This window comes from Mobula birostris, chromosome 12, assembly GCF_030028105.1.
Source record: "Mobula birostris isolate sMobBir1 chromosome 12, sMobBir1.hap1, whole genome shotgun sequence".
Lineage (NCBI taxonomy): Eukaryota > Metazoa > Chordata > Chondrichthyes > Myliobatiformes > Myliobatidae > Mobula > Mobula birostris.
In genome coordinates, this window is record NC_092381.1 from 32,268,619 (window position 1) to 32,282,069 (window position 13,451).

General features: G+C 36.0%; 1 protein-coding gene across 4 annotated transcripts in view; it reads left to right on the plus strand.

Annotated features, from left to right (window-relative positions):
* ptprfa (protein tyrosine phosphatase receptor type Fa) overlaps positions 1 to 13,451 on the plus strand; it is a 358,686-nt gene that overhangs the window by 229,101 nt on the left and 116,134 nt on the right. For 2 of the 4 annotated variants that reach the window (XM_072273546.1, XM_072273548.1), the window contains exons 11-13: positions 818 to 1,123; positions 7,643 to 7,836; positions 11,519 to 11,545. In XM_072273546.1, the coding sequence (XP_072129647.1) occupies positions 818 to 1,123; positions 7,643 to 7,836; positions 11,519 to 11,545 (527 nt within the window). The remainder of the gene's footprint in view (positions 1 to 817; positions 1,124 to 7,642; positions 7,837 to 11,518; positions 11,546 to 13,451) is intronic. The other 2 variants (XM_072273547.1, XM_072273549.1) reach the window with 1 other exon arrangement.

Here is a 13,451-nt window from a genome sequence, read left to right on the forward strand (position 1 = left end):
TTATTATTTCTTTCTCTCTGCTAGATTATGTATTGCATTGAACTGCTGCTGCTAAGTTTCACGTCACATGCCAGTGATAATGATTCTGATTCTGATTCCTATCTGCCATATTATCACAGATTTACCTTATGTTCTTGTTTACTTTCTCTGAAACTTAAACCATGTGTTATATTTATTCTGATGAAAGGTCATCAACCTGCAAGATTAGTTTCTAACCTAAAGGTGCTACCTGATTAATGTTTTTCTTCTTGTGTTGGATTTCTAGCGACTGTTTTTCGCTTTTGAAGTATTAATAGTTTACCAATTCAGTGGAATAACTTGTATTTCTCACATGCTCTGCTCATACATGGCTATGTGATAGCTCTAAATATGCAAGCTTAGCTGCAGCATGATGCCTCCTATATGGATCCATTTTAAAATTGTCCTACTATTCATTAGCCGGGATGTCACATTGGAGATGCTTATCTGTTAGTGTTGTACTCATGCAGACAGTACAAGATCTTTTCAGTAAGTGTATCAAATGCTGCTATTTTAGTTGTAACAATGTAATTCAAAGTACATTTTGTACACTTTCAGGTAGGTACTTGCATGATTGTCCAGTATTTATTTTCTGTATTGTTTACCCAACCATTCTGTTGTTTTACCATATTTTTGCATGATTGAATGCAAATAGAATAGTCATAACTGTTTGAAAAGAGCTTTGATGTTAATTTGCTTATTCTCTGCATGTATTTTTAATTTTAGTACACATTTTCTGTTTAGTCTTTTACCATTTTATTTTATTTATTACTTTTCACCCCCTCCATTTATTCACTAGCCCCCTCTGCCCCACCTCAAGATGTTCACGGTGTTGCAATCAGCTCCTCCAGCATTCGGGTAAGTTGGCGTCCACCACCAGCAAACAGTCGTAATGGAGTCATTACCAAATACTCCATTATATATCAGGCTGTGGATAGTGAGGACAACAAGAAGCATGTTTTGGACAACATTGAGGCAGACGCAACCAGCTCGCTAGTTGAGGGTCTGGAGAAGTGGACCGAATATCAGGTGTGGGTTATGGCTCATACGAACGTTGGTCCGGGTCCGAAGAGTACACCTGTGATTATCCGCACAGAAGAGGATGGTAGGTTGTTCAAAAATAAATGTAAATATACTTAACATTGTAGTACATCTTTCACCAAATTTTCAAAGATAGTTAAGCCCACACAGCATTTAATGAAGAAAGGGAAATTTAGATAGAAATTGGAATAATTTCTGTAATTGTGCATTTTAATTTAAATGTATAAAACTTCACAGTCAAAATGGGTTGATGTTGTATTCAGGCTGTTCTTGAGAAATAAGATGATGTGTGCCTTTTTTTCATGAAGCTAAAAACAAGAGTAACAGCAGTCCACAATAAATGTTGATATGCAAGATTTATTCCAAATTATTTTCTGTAAATATTAACAAATCTATTAGCAAAGAGGTTGTACAGTTCAATTATTCAAGAAATATTTGTGTATGAATTATCGATTAATAGCACTGTGACATCCATTAAGATGGAGCAGACTATATGTCTAGGCTCACAGCAATTGCCCTATGCATAATTACTTCAATTAGTAAATATCTGTTTAAAGACTAGGAGAAACACAAGTAGCTTCCTTTAATAAAGGTAACTTGCTTTTTTTTAAAAAGAGTCATGAATAGTGCATAAAGTCAATCTCAGTTCATAACAGTCTAATCATTGGGCTTTGATAACAGGAGAATTGCCCCAATTATCTTCAGTCTGTCTTAAAATAGTGAATCACTATATAGATCTTTTATCTTTTATTTGTCTGAATGAAGTTCACCTCACAAAGTGCTGCTGTTTCACAGCTCCAGTGACCCAAGTTCAATCCGGACTTTATAGAGATTGCAATTTCTCTATGGCCATATATTTGAGAAACACCTCCCTGATTTATGTCATGTGGAATTTTGTTGTATTATTTTATAACTACACCTGTCTTTTGCACTTATGAAGCACCAGGGAATAAAGAATCTAAAAAGTGGCACTGAAAGCTGTATCTTGCAGTCATCTGCAATATTTATTCTGGTTTCTTTGTCAGTGTGTTCTCAGCATTTCCACACCTCAGACTTGTGGACATATCCAATGTCCTATGACATGCAAGGTTTTGTGAATAGCAAATTGTGACAAAGAAGCAAAGTGCTAAAAGAGGAACGAGAGAAAAGTGAGTTGAGATGAAGATTGAAATCTCCAGTGATGAGAAATCACTTGGTGCAGTGTGCATGAACAGCAATAAGGATACTTATATAGATAGATTATTGATCCCAAAGGAAGTTAGCGTCACAGTAGCATTACAAGTGCACTGATACACAAATATTAGAAGAGAAGTAAGAAAGAATAAAAAATAAGTTACTTCAAACAGTCTAACAAGAGGGGGGTCATCACTTCCCCAGCTATAGGTTGACTCATTATAGATCCTCATGGCCAAGGCTAAGAATGACATCATATAGCACTCATTGGAGCAGTGAAGTTGTCTTTGTTTATTACTGAAAGTGCTCCTCTGTTCAGCCAAGGTGGCTTGCAGAGGGTGAGAAATATTGTCCAGAATTACCAGGAGTTTCTGTAGGGTCCTTTGTTCTACCACAGCCTCTAGTGTGTTCAGTTTGACTCCTGTAACAGAGCCAGGCCTTCTAGTCAGTTTATTGAGGTTTTGGCATCACCCATATTGATGCCATTGCCCCAACACAGCACAGCATAGAAGATTGTACCCAACTATTGCTGAGTCATCAGAGAATTTCTTCAGATGCTGCTGGTGGAGTTGGTGAGACAGACTGAAGACTTTAACATTGATGTGGGAGGAGTGGAGCAAGTGTGTATAACAGGAAATGAAGGGAACAGAATACAAATGCAGGAATGATAGGAAGATAGGCCAAAATGGGATGGTGTGAAAAGTGTTTCATGCCACCATAGTAGGTATTGAGGATTCAACAGCAAGCTTTGGAAGGGTTGGGGTGGAGTGGACTAGGGGTTGGGGAGTGTGGCTGGTGTTGTCATCATCATTAAGCCAAGTTTACTTTAAGGGTATAATGCCATCAATATTGCAATGCAGTCATTTGTAATTACAGTAAAACCTGATGTTTCAGTCTACATGTGGAATATTTTTGGAAGGGGCTGGTACAGATGAGTGAAAATATACACTGTTTATAGCATAAAATAAAACTTCAAAGGTTAAATTAATTTTTTCCTCTATTAACCCAAAGTTTGTATAGGGAAATCAAAATGTATTTTCAACCCAAGGAATGTTCAGTTCTAAAATTGAAATTCCAAAAGACCGGGTGGGGGTAGGGGAGCAAATTGTACTCTGGTTCAAGTTATAAGCTGTATTTTAGGTTGGGTGTCAATGGTAAGAACCTTGTTTGAAAATTGGCTTCCCTGGTGTACTGATAAACTGATGTCCAGAGTTTATGTTAGTTACAGACAGACAAGTGAGCCCAGTAGCTTTTTGAGGGAGTTAAGGTAACACTTCTGTAGAAAATGGAAATTCCAGATGTTTTCCATTGGAGGATGAGTGAAATCAGAGACATCAGGAAGCAGTGGATGAATGAAGAGCCTAAGGTCTTGACAGCAGTTATGCAAAATCAATACCAGGATAGGAATAAGCAGAGAATGATAAACCTGATGGAGGGCCAAGTTGAAGTCCAGATATCTGAAGTACAGAAGTAACAGCTCCTGTAGAAAATTGGAGATATATTGAGCTCATTGTGAGTTAGTGGAGAAATAGTCTTCAGTATGGAACTCTCGGCTGCAGACTCAAGCTAAGAAATCAGCAGTTTATTAAAATACAATCAGTGGCTGAGAACCTGGAATGGAATGGATAGAAAGTAAACAGGAAAACCCTTGAAACTGTAACCAAAATCTCTCAATGTATTCTTACAAATGTTTGAAATTTCTTTTACTGCTACTTTTTCAACTTTAATGATTTTCTACCCTACTTCTTATGATCAGTTTCTTAGCTTCTATTAAGTTTTGTGTACACTTCAAGTCACATGCCCACATACAAGGCTGCAGGTCATTTTAAGTTCAAACCTGCTTTTGTTTCACATGAAAAGGAAGACAGTGAAAGAGGCTGAAATTGTATTTTTTAAATTTTGTTTTCTAATACTATTTTCAACTTTCAATGATTCTGTAAATTGAATGGGTAGTTTAAATCCCAATAGCCAGTATTGTTGCTGCCTGAAGACTAACTTTTTGATCTATAATTATAGTGAACTCTATTTCTCAAAGTAACCTGCTGTGGTCGCCACATGATAATTTAGAAAATATTCAATACTCAAAGTCAATTGGAGAACAATTTTATTGAACATAGAGCACTACAGCACAGAACAGGCCCTTTGGCTGATGATGTTGTGCTGTTTTACTAATCTACTCAAGATTAATTTAACCTTTCCCTCAAAACAATGTACTAAATTCCATGAATAAACCTAGGAACTATTTGTTAATTATCATGCCATTTTAGTAAGCTGAGTGAATGTAGATAGATATATTAAAAGTTTCCTTCTCCTTCTCTTCCCAAGAGTATAATTTTGACAAAAGAAATGGTATTTAGAATTAAATTAGTGGGATAATAGACAATAGACAATAGGTGCAGGAGTAGGTCATTCGGCCCTTCGAGCCAGCACCGCTATTCACTGTGATCATGGCTGACCATCCACAATCAGTACCCCGTTCCTGCCTTCTCCCCATATCCCTTGACTCCACTATCTTTAAGAGCTCTATCTAACTCTTTTTTGAAAGCATCTTTCTTGAGATCTGCATATTGAAAGGAAGAGGACGTCTGGGAGAGAGGCATTTGAAAGAGGCTTTTTTAGTGTATAGCAGATGGTTTTTAATCACAGTAGACATGCTCATTTATGCTGATATTGGTCATTGTGATTCATATGCATCCAGTTAGAAAGCATCGGCTAATCAATTGTTGATCCAGATATGAGGATGTGAATTAGCAGCAGAATTAGGTGGCTAGACCCTTCAAGCTTTCTCCACCATTTTAATAAAATGGCTGTTCTGAATGTAACCTCAAATTCACTTTCTCCCTTCCCATTTACCTTTCACTTCCCTACTTGAAGAATCTATCCTATATAAAATGATTCCACCACCCTTCCAAAACCCATAAAAGAAGAACTTTTGCCTCTTTTCTTTATTAAATAAGTATCCCTATTTTTTTTAAAAAGTGACTTTGGTTTTACATTCTCCCATAAGAAAAACATCCTCTCCGTATCCACCCTGTCAAGTCTTTACAAGGTCTTTCATTCATATGTTTGACCATTCAATTTTCCACATAGGACAAAGCAGCAATTCTAGGTACGGGTCTAGTTAACTACTTCTGAATGTGTCCAATATATTAACAACTTTCCTTGTGTTAGGAGACCAGTACTGTGCATGACACTTCAAATGTGGTCTCATCAATTGGAAATAACTGAAATATAAACTCCTATTTTTTTTATATTCAGTTTCCCTTTCAATAAACAATGCCATTCTGTTAGTTTCTAAAAAAAGTTGATACCTGCTGACACATTTCATACACTAATATATCAAGTTTACTCCACAGCTTAGATTTCTACAATATGTTTCTTTACAGAAGGTACGCTTTGTTTTATTTACTTTTCTGCTAAATGGACAACTTCACATTTTCCCACCCATTAAGCTTTGTTTGCCAGATCTTTGTTGGAAGTGTTCACTCATCAAACCTATCTATCCCTTTGTAGCTTTGTAATGTCCTTCAAAGTTCAAAACTGCTTTCTTTTTGTCATTAGCAACATTTTTAATGATATTGTCACTCACTTACGTCATTTATATAAATTATAAATTTGAGGACCCTGCACCAATTCCTATGCACACCCTATCCTGCCAACTAAAGACTCATTTATGCTTCCTCTATTTTTCCTGTTACCTATCCAATCTTCTATGTATGGCAAAATGTTGCCTCCTACAGCTCAAGCTATTTTCAACAATAATCTTTAAAGCAGCTTTTTAGAAATTTAAGTATAGTGTGTCCACTGGTTCCCCTTTATCCAAAACATATTACATTTCTTTATAAATTGGTAAGCGTGATTTCTCTTGTATAAAACCACACTAACTTTGCTTAAATTTTGTTTTAACATCTGTTGCAATGTCTGTTTCAATATTTTATATCACAGATGTTTTCTGATTTCTGTTTCTCTCCTATTTTTGAATAAATGAGTTAAATTTGCCACTTTCCAATCTCTCCAAATTCAGGAAATTTTGGAAAATTAAAACCAATGCAGCAACTGTTTCAATAGATGCTCTTTTTAAGACTGAGGTGAAGTCCAGAGACGTGTCAACTTTCAACTCCAACCATGTGTTCAGTAGTGCTTCAACTGTGATTTTATTTTCCTGATTTCGTCCCTCCTTTCCAATTCTCAATTTATAACTTATTTCGGGGTTTTTACTATTGTTCTCTTGTATAACCTTATGAAAGTATTTGTTCAATTCATCTGCTAGCTTGTTTTTCATTATTAATCGCTCAGTTGCATTTTCTATAGGGTAAGCAATCTTCTTTTCTAAGGAGGGATGGTCTTTGTGAAACCTGATGTACAGAAGACTCTTTGCACAAGTGGAATGCTTCAGAATATATTGGTCTTGTGCCAAATAGAAAATGCTCCTGATCTTTTCCTTGTTGAGCCACGATTGACTTGGAAATTAATGCTAATTGTATTATGTCTGCAAGGAGAAATTATGTCATATACAGGAATTCCTTTAAAATTACTATAAGATGATGTGTCAATCTCAATTAATCATTGCTGAATCATACCTTCCCTGTTTGTGTTGCAATGATGCAGGTGCGCTCGTTGGCTGTAGAGGTTCTTAGGCTCCAGAAGAAAAAAAATAGACCACAAATCCACTTAGCAGTGAGAAGTGTTGAAAGGAGACCTATGTGAATTTCAAGTGAGGACAACAATTAGATTCAGAATGATAGCCATTAGTTAAATGATCTTCCAATCTACCCTAAGTGTACATCATAGAAAGCAGCAGAAGCTGCATTAAGTGCACATAAATCAGAGAAATTGCTTAACTGCAACATTAAAAATAATAATCTTGCTTTCCTTCCCTGCACTGTGATCACAGTTAAACACACATGAAAATCAAGTTATCATTTTAATGCATTCATCTATTAGTTTATAACATTTCTATTCATCGTCAGATTTACAGAATGTTAGGAGTAATCTCATAGCTGGTTCTGTTATCCTACTTGTTTCCTCTCCATATGGAGCCATCAGGGCAGAAAATTTGAACTGGGTGATCACTTTTTTTTCTCCTGGAAGTTTTGTAGAATTAATCCCAAATTGTGGAATTTTAGGTTTCATTTTCTGAAGGCAATTAGTAAAGCTGGTCAATTTTTTTTTTCAAATTGATTTTGAAACATAGCACAGAATCTCCAGCCTAACCTGAAGTGCTGTTTTGTTTATTACCTAAGTAATGAATGTATTTTTTTTTCAAAAGAGATGACTCGCTTAAATATAATAAATGGTTATGTCTTTGTGATGGAGAGTAGAAGAAAATGGTAACTGTCAATTATGAATGAGCATTAGAATTTCTGAAATGATTCCTGAAAAAAAACTATAATTTCATTTTTTACTGTAGTGCCTAGTGCACCTCCAAGAAAAGTGGAAGCAGAGTGTGTGAACTCAACTGCAATCAAAGTCACCTGGAAGCCACCAATGACTAACAAACATCATGGGCATATCCGTGGATATCAAGTAACTTACGTGCGAATGGAGAAAGGAGAACCACAAGGGCATCCTGTAATTAAAGATGTGATGTTATCAGAGGAACAGGTAAGAGCTGTTATTTGTCAGTAGTTGAAATTCTGAATCATGAGATGAAGGAAGAAACTATACTATAAGGTACATTTACCAAGTGCTAAAAATGAAGCAGAGTATGCGACTAGTTTTCTCAAATGGAGTCTAAAAGTAGAAACCATAATAATGTTTTGTTACACTTGCTTTCTTGTTAGGTTTGAGTTTGAAAAATGTGTTTTTCAGAAAATGGTTATTTTAGGAAATATATAAGTGCTCTGATTATTCATAATATTAAAGGTATCTTTTTCTTTTTGATCCTTAAATGGTGTTTGAAACACACCACAATTTCAAGTTCAAGTTTGAATTGTCATTCATCCATACAGGAATATCCAGTAATACAGCCAAATGAAACAGCATTACTCTGGTGCCAAGGTGCAAAACACACTTCCAGTAGTCATCCACAGCACAAGGCACACATAGTGTAGATATAAGACAGCAGTAAAATACAATCAAGCAGAAAAATGTGTGTGTATTGATCTACAGTAAAATTTTACCATGAGCAGGAATTGAAAAATGAACTATTTGGAGACTCTTATTCATACTTGGATCTGCTCCCTACCTCCAAAAAAAGTAGGAAATACAACCTATTTTGTAAAATAACTAAAACAAAATGTGAAGATAAGCACACAATTAAAAGTTGTTGACTTGTATTGTTGCTAAAGTATTATTAAAGTATTTTGTGTAATAGATATCAGTATTTTTTGAATCATGACTTTCTGTCTGGGTTGAAGAATGTAACTGGTAAATTATTTTACTGCTCATAGCAGCTATTGTTGCCTTATTTTCTTTAGCTTCAAGTGAAACCAGTTGGAATCAAAGTAAAACTGATGAATACACAATAAAAGACAATTTTGAGATTTTTAGTACTTGGTTAGATACCCATGGTCATGGGTAGGAGTGTTAGCAAACATTGAAAAGGTTTATTTTGTATGACTTTTCTGCAGCTTCTTCCAGGTTTCAGTAATGTTCAGTACAGGGGTCGGCAACCTTTTTACCTCTATCGGCTGGATCGCATATTAATGAGCAGACGATGGGCCAGGTAAATGCCATTAAAAAACTTGAAATATGGGAATTATCCATTTAAATACACCTAGTTATGTTTTGCCTCAAATTAGTGAATAACACATGCTAGAAAATCATTTGTACTTAAGGTTGCCGACCCCTGGTTTAGTAGGTTGTAATGGTAGGTGTCATACTATTCCTTACTATTTTTAAGTATCCTTTTTTCATTCTTTATTTCTTGCAACTTTCAGATAACCTGCCTTGCTTGTTTACCAAATCTAATTGGAACTTTGTTTTCAACACAGCATGCAAGGGTTTGCATTGTTCTCAAACTTAGAAATTGCATTCTCCGTCACCAAGTCCAGATTTTTCTTTATAGAGTATGTAAAACCATATTTTCAATGCCTGGTAGCCTCTCCATAAATATAAAATACAGCAAGTATGTTTAGAATTTATTTCTCATGCGCCTTTGAACCATCAGCTAATTTGGCTACACCACATTCAATTCCTTCATCTATGCATGAGTGGAGATTATCATCAACTGGGACAACAGCACAGATTCCTGCAGCAACTCAAGTTGAACAACCTGAAACTCGCTCATTTATACTAGCTGTTTGTCATGTAAATACCACCAATGCCTTGACCTCTAACCTTGTGCAGTAACCTGTTACATAGCAGCTTACTGATGGTCATCTAGAAAGGCAAATATACTATTATCTGTCAGTTCCCCTTTAATTGCCTAGCTTGTAATACCCTCAAAAAAGGCGTTTTTCCTTTCAAAGTGTCATGTTGAGTCTGCTTGATTGATTTTCCTTTTGCTATTTCCTCAATCATGGATTCTAGCATTTTCTTCATGTCAGACAAACTAAATTTTAGTCTCATGTTTCTACCTTCCTCCTTGTGTGATAGTTATATTTGCTGTTTTCCAGTGTTGGGACATGAATAGTGTGTGAGGAATTGTGGTGTTTAATATAATTATTTCCTCCTATTCATCATTTTTTAAATATTGCAGTTAATGGATGTCTCTTCTACTTTTCTGAAAAAGGCTGAAAAATTTGCATTTTATCAAATATCTTCAAACGATAGTGGCAAACAATTCTGCTTTTTTTTTTAGGAGTTTAATTCAGCAGTTCAACACTTCCAAATAATTTCTTATTAGTTTTTGTGTAGGCACTGAATTGCTGACCAAATGTTTTTCATTTGTTAGTCTGATAAGATAAAATGATTCAACTTGGTATAACTATGGTTTAACAAGAAACTTTCTACCATTAATTACTGAGAAATGCATTGTTTATCATATATTCAGTGTGTGTTTGTATAACAGACAGACATAGAAAGTCATTAGTTAAATAATCTGTGATTATTAGGTTGGTCTCATGTTATTAGAAGCGGAATAACCCCTTGGAAGGATTTAGTAATGGACTTTCAGACAGCAGACTGCCAGTTTACTTGCTATGGCTTGTCCTAGTGATAGATGTTAACTTTGAATATAAATTTTGCACCTTGCATTAATTCCAATAATGATAAACTTTGCTCTAACAGGCATATTAGATCATAAGATAATGGTGTAGATTTAGGCTATTTGTCCCAGTGAGTCTGCTTCGTCATTTCATCTTGACTGATCCATTTCCCTCTGAGCCCCAATCATCCGCCCTTCCCATTTCCCTTCGTGCCTTGACTAATCAAGAATCTTATCAACCTTTGCTTAAATATACCCAATGACTTGGCCTCCACAGCCACCTTTGGCAACGAATTCCACAGATTCACCACTCCCTCACTGAAGAAATCCTTCCTCTATTCTGAGGCTGTGCCCTCTGCTGTTGGACTCTGCCACCATAGGAAACATCCTGTCCACTCTATCGAGACCTTTCAACATTCGATAGGTTTCAATTAAAATCCCCCTCCCCCACCCCACCTTCGTTCTTCTGAATTCTAGTGAATGCAGGCCCAGAGCCATCAAACGCTCCTCTTATGGTAAACCTTTCAATCCTGGAATCATTTTTGTGAACCTCCTTTGAACCCTCACCAATGACAGAACATAGATAAGGGGTCCAAAACTGCTCAAAATATTGTATATGAATGAACAATATCCTTGTTTTTGAGTGGAAATTAATCAGGTTGATTTAATTGTCACCTATATTCATTGCTGAAATTTAAAATAATATTTTAATCATATTTTTGTATCTGTAGAGTACTTGAATGCCGCCCAGATGATAGTTGACAATCTCAAAAGATGTGAAATGCGTAGAGGATAATTGAGGGTGACTGTAATGTGAATATATGCTGTTCTTGATTTTGTAGTTCAGTATTACTTTTTGTTTGTGTAATATTTCTGGAATATATGTCTCATCTCTGATGACCTGAAGTGTGGTATGACAACTAAGGGCTATGCTCTACGAAAGGTTAAACAAAGGGTAAGCAACAGCTACTGAACGAGCATGTCTCAAACACTGCCACTGTAAATACAGTGGCTGAATCTTGTTCCAGTTTGGAAGATGAACCTGCCATTCAAACCAGGGTAAAGTTTATATTTTAATATGTTCTGTAGTTTTTTTTGTTTATAGTTAGCATGTATCCTTACTAATCTAGTCTGAATTGTCTTTCCTCTAATCCCTTCTTTCTGATTGTCTTTATTTTCCCCCAACCATCCATTTAGTGGGAGTCTGAGGACACCCAGGATTATGTGAGTAATAAACATGCAATTCTGGGCATGGGCCTTCAATCACAAATCATTAGAGGGATGTCAAAGGTGAATGTTACAAAGCAGATTTAAGTAAAAAGGAAACAGTTAGGGTCTCAAAACTATTAGTTCTATAATTTTTTTGTTGAGAGTTTCTATATTTACAGAAGCCTATGTTCCATTCCATGACTCAATGTAGCAATCACTCTGCACTGTATAGTGGTACTGACCGCACCTATCATGCCTTGTGGCGAGCATGGTCTAGGTCAATGATAAAAAAAAATCACTATCAAATGCATTTTTTTAGATAATCAATCTACCATACAAATTCAACTTTTTCTGGTCCGACTTGATTCGAAACAATACTTCTGGGGTTAAATGAATAATTAAATTTTGCAGTTTCCTCAGTTTTTGTCCACTTAAAAAAGCATAAAACAAATACAAATAGAGTAGAGATTTAGAAGTTTCTATTAATGGTTGAACTATCTGCAAATACTTATAAAAGGTTTTGGCAGCTATTATTTACAATCCAGTGCTGGAAAGAGATAAGTGCAATGTTGCAACCCAAAAAAATTTTAGTTTTCCTAACACTAATAACTGCTACTGATCTGCAAAGGAAATCCCAAAACATCTTGACATTTCCCTTCACAGAGAGAATGTGTGAACTCGACAGAGGTCAGGACAGAGCCTAGTTCCTTGGAGCTGTGCTCTCAAAACCTCCTTGAAGAAATCTAACTTCCCCATGAATAAGAGTCTCTGTCCAGATGTATGCGGGTTCCCTGATGAGCAGTCCCATTTCCCTGTACCCTTAAGACTTGTTCTCCCTTAGACATAGTCATCAACTCCTCTTTGCTTTTTCTTCGTCATTAAAATACAAGGGAATTACAGTATCCAGTTAATTTGCCTGCATGCCTTTGCAATGTAGGAGGAAACCAGAGCAGCCAGAGGAAACCTGCATGATCATAGGAAAATGTTCAAGCTTCACAAATACACTAACTTCAGGATAGAATCTGGGCCCCTGGAACTCTGAAGCAGCAGAGCAACTGCTGTGCTTCCATGCTGCTCAAGCAACCATTTAAGATAAAATTTTCTGGAAAAAAAAGTACCATATATTTACAACATATATTAAGATTCAAGTTAACATGGTGCAGTGAGAATTGCTATGCTTGCATGAATCAGCATAGAGTGAGAATGTAGGGATTTATTGATAAACTGAAAGGAACAATAGAGGTACTTGTTGAGTCTTGAGAAACAAATTTAAAAAGAAGTGACAGAGAGTGTATACCTTTGTTAATCTCTCTTTGACATCCCTCACTTGCCATTTTGCATTGATCTTCCTCTATTCATTAAACTGCACATTTGCATGAGAAGTATACCTGCTGGGAGTATCTCATGGGCATTCTGCTGTTCTGTTTTAATGGTGCTGGCACAATGCATGCTTTACCTCTTCACCGTTTTGTGTGATGTGTTGCAAATTGAGGTTTGTTTCATTGGTACTGATTTCATGTAAAACAGTGGTGCTGGAACAACTCATCTGGCTAAATCTCCAGTCTTCACAACAAAACATGATCAAGATCAGCTTGTTTTCAGCATAGCATGAAAGATTTAGGATAATCAATGGAAAGGATCAGTGAAAAAGAACAAACCCACAGTCAACTTAGTATTGACATTCCAGATAGAGGATGTGTGAGTAATTCATTTTCTGGCTACTGAGGATATTTTTAAGAAGGTACCTTTCTCAGGAAAAGATGTTCTAGGCTTTATCAGTTGGATTATTTGTTTAACCAAATTGCAAGATGTCAAAACTCAACAAGCACGAATGTGAAAGAAAATTGAGTAAACTGACTAGCCAAGACTACTCCACTTTGCTGCTCAAACCTGAATTTCCCTTACCGTACCCTTCATGGGC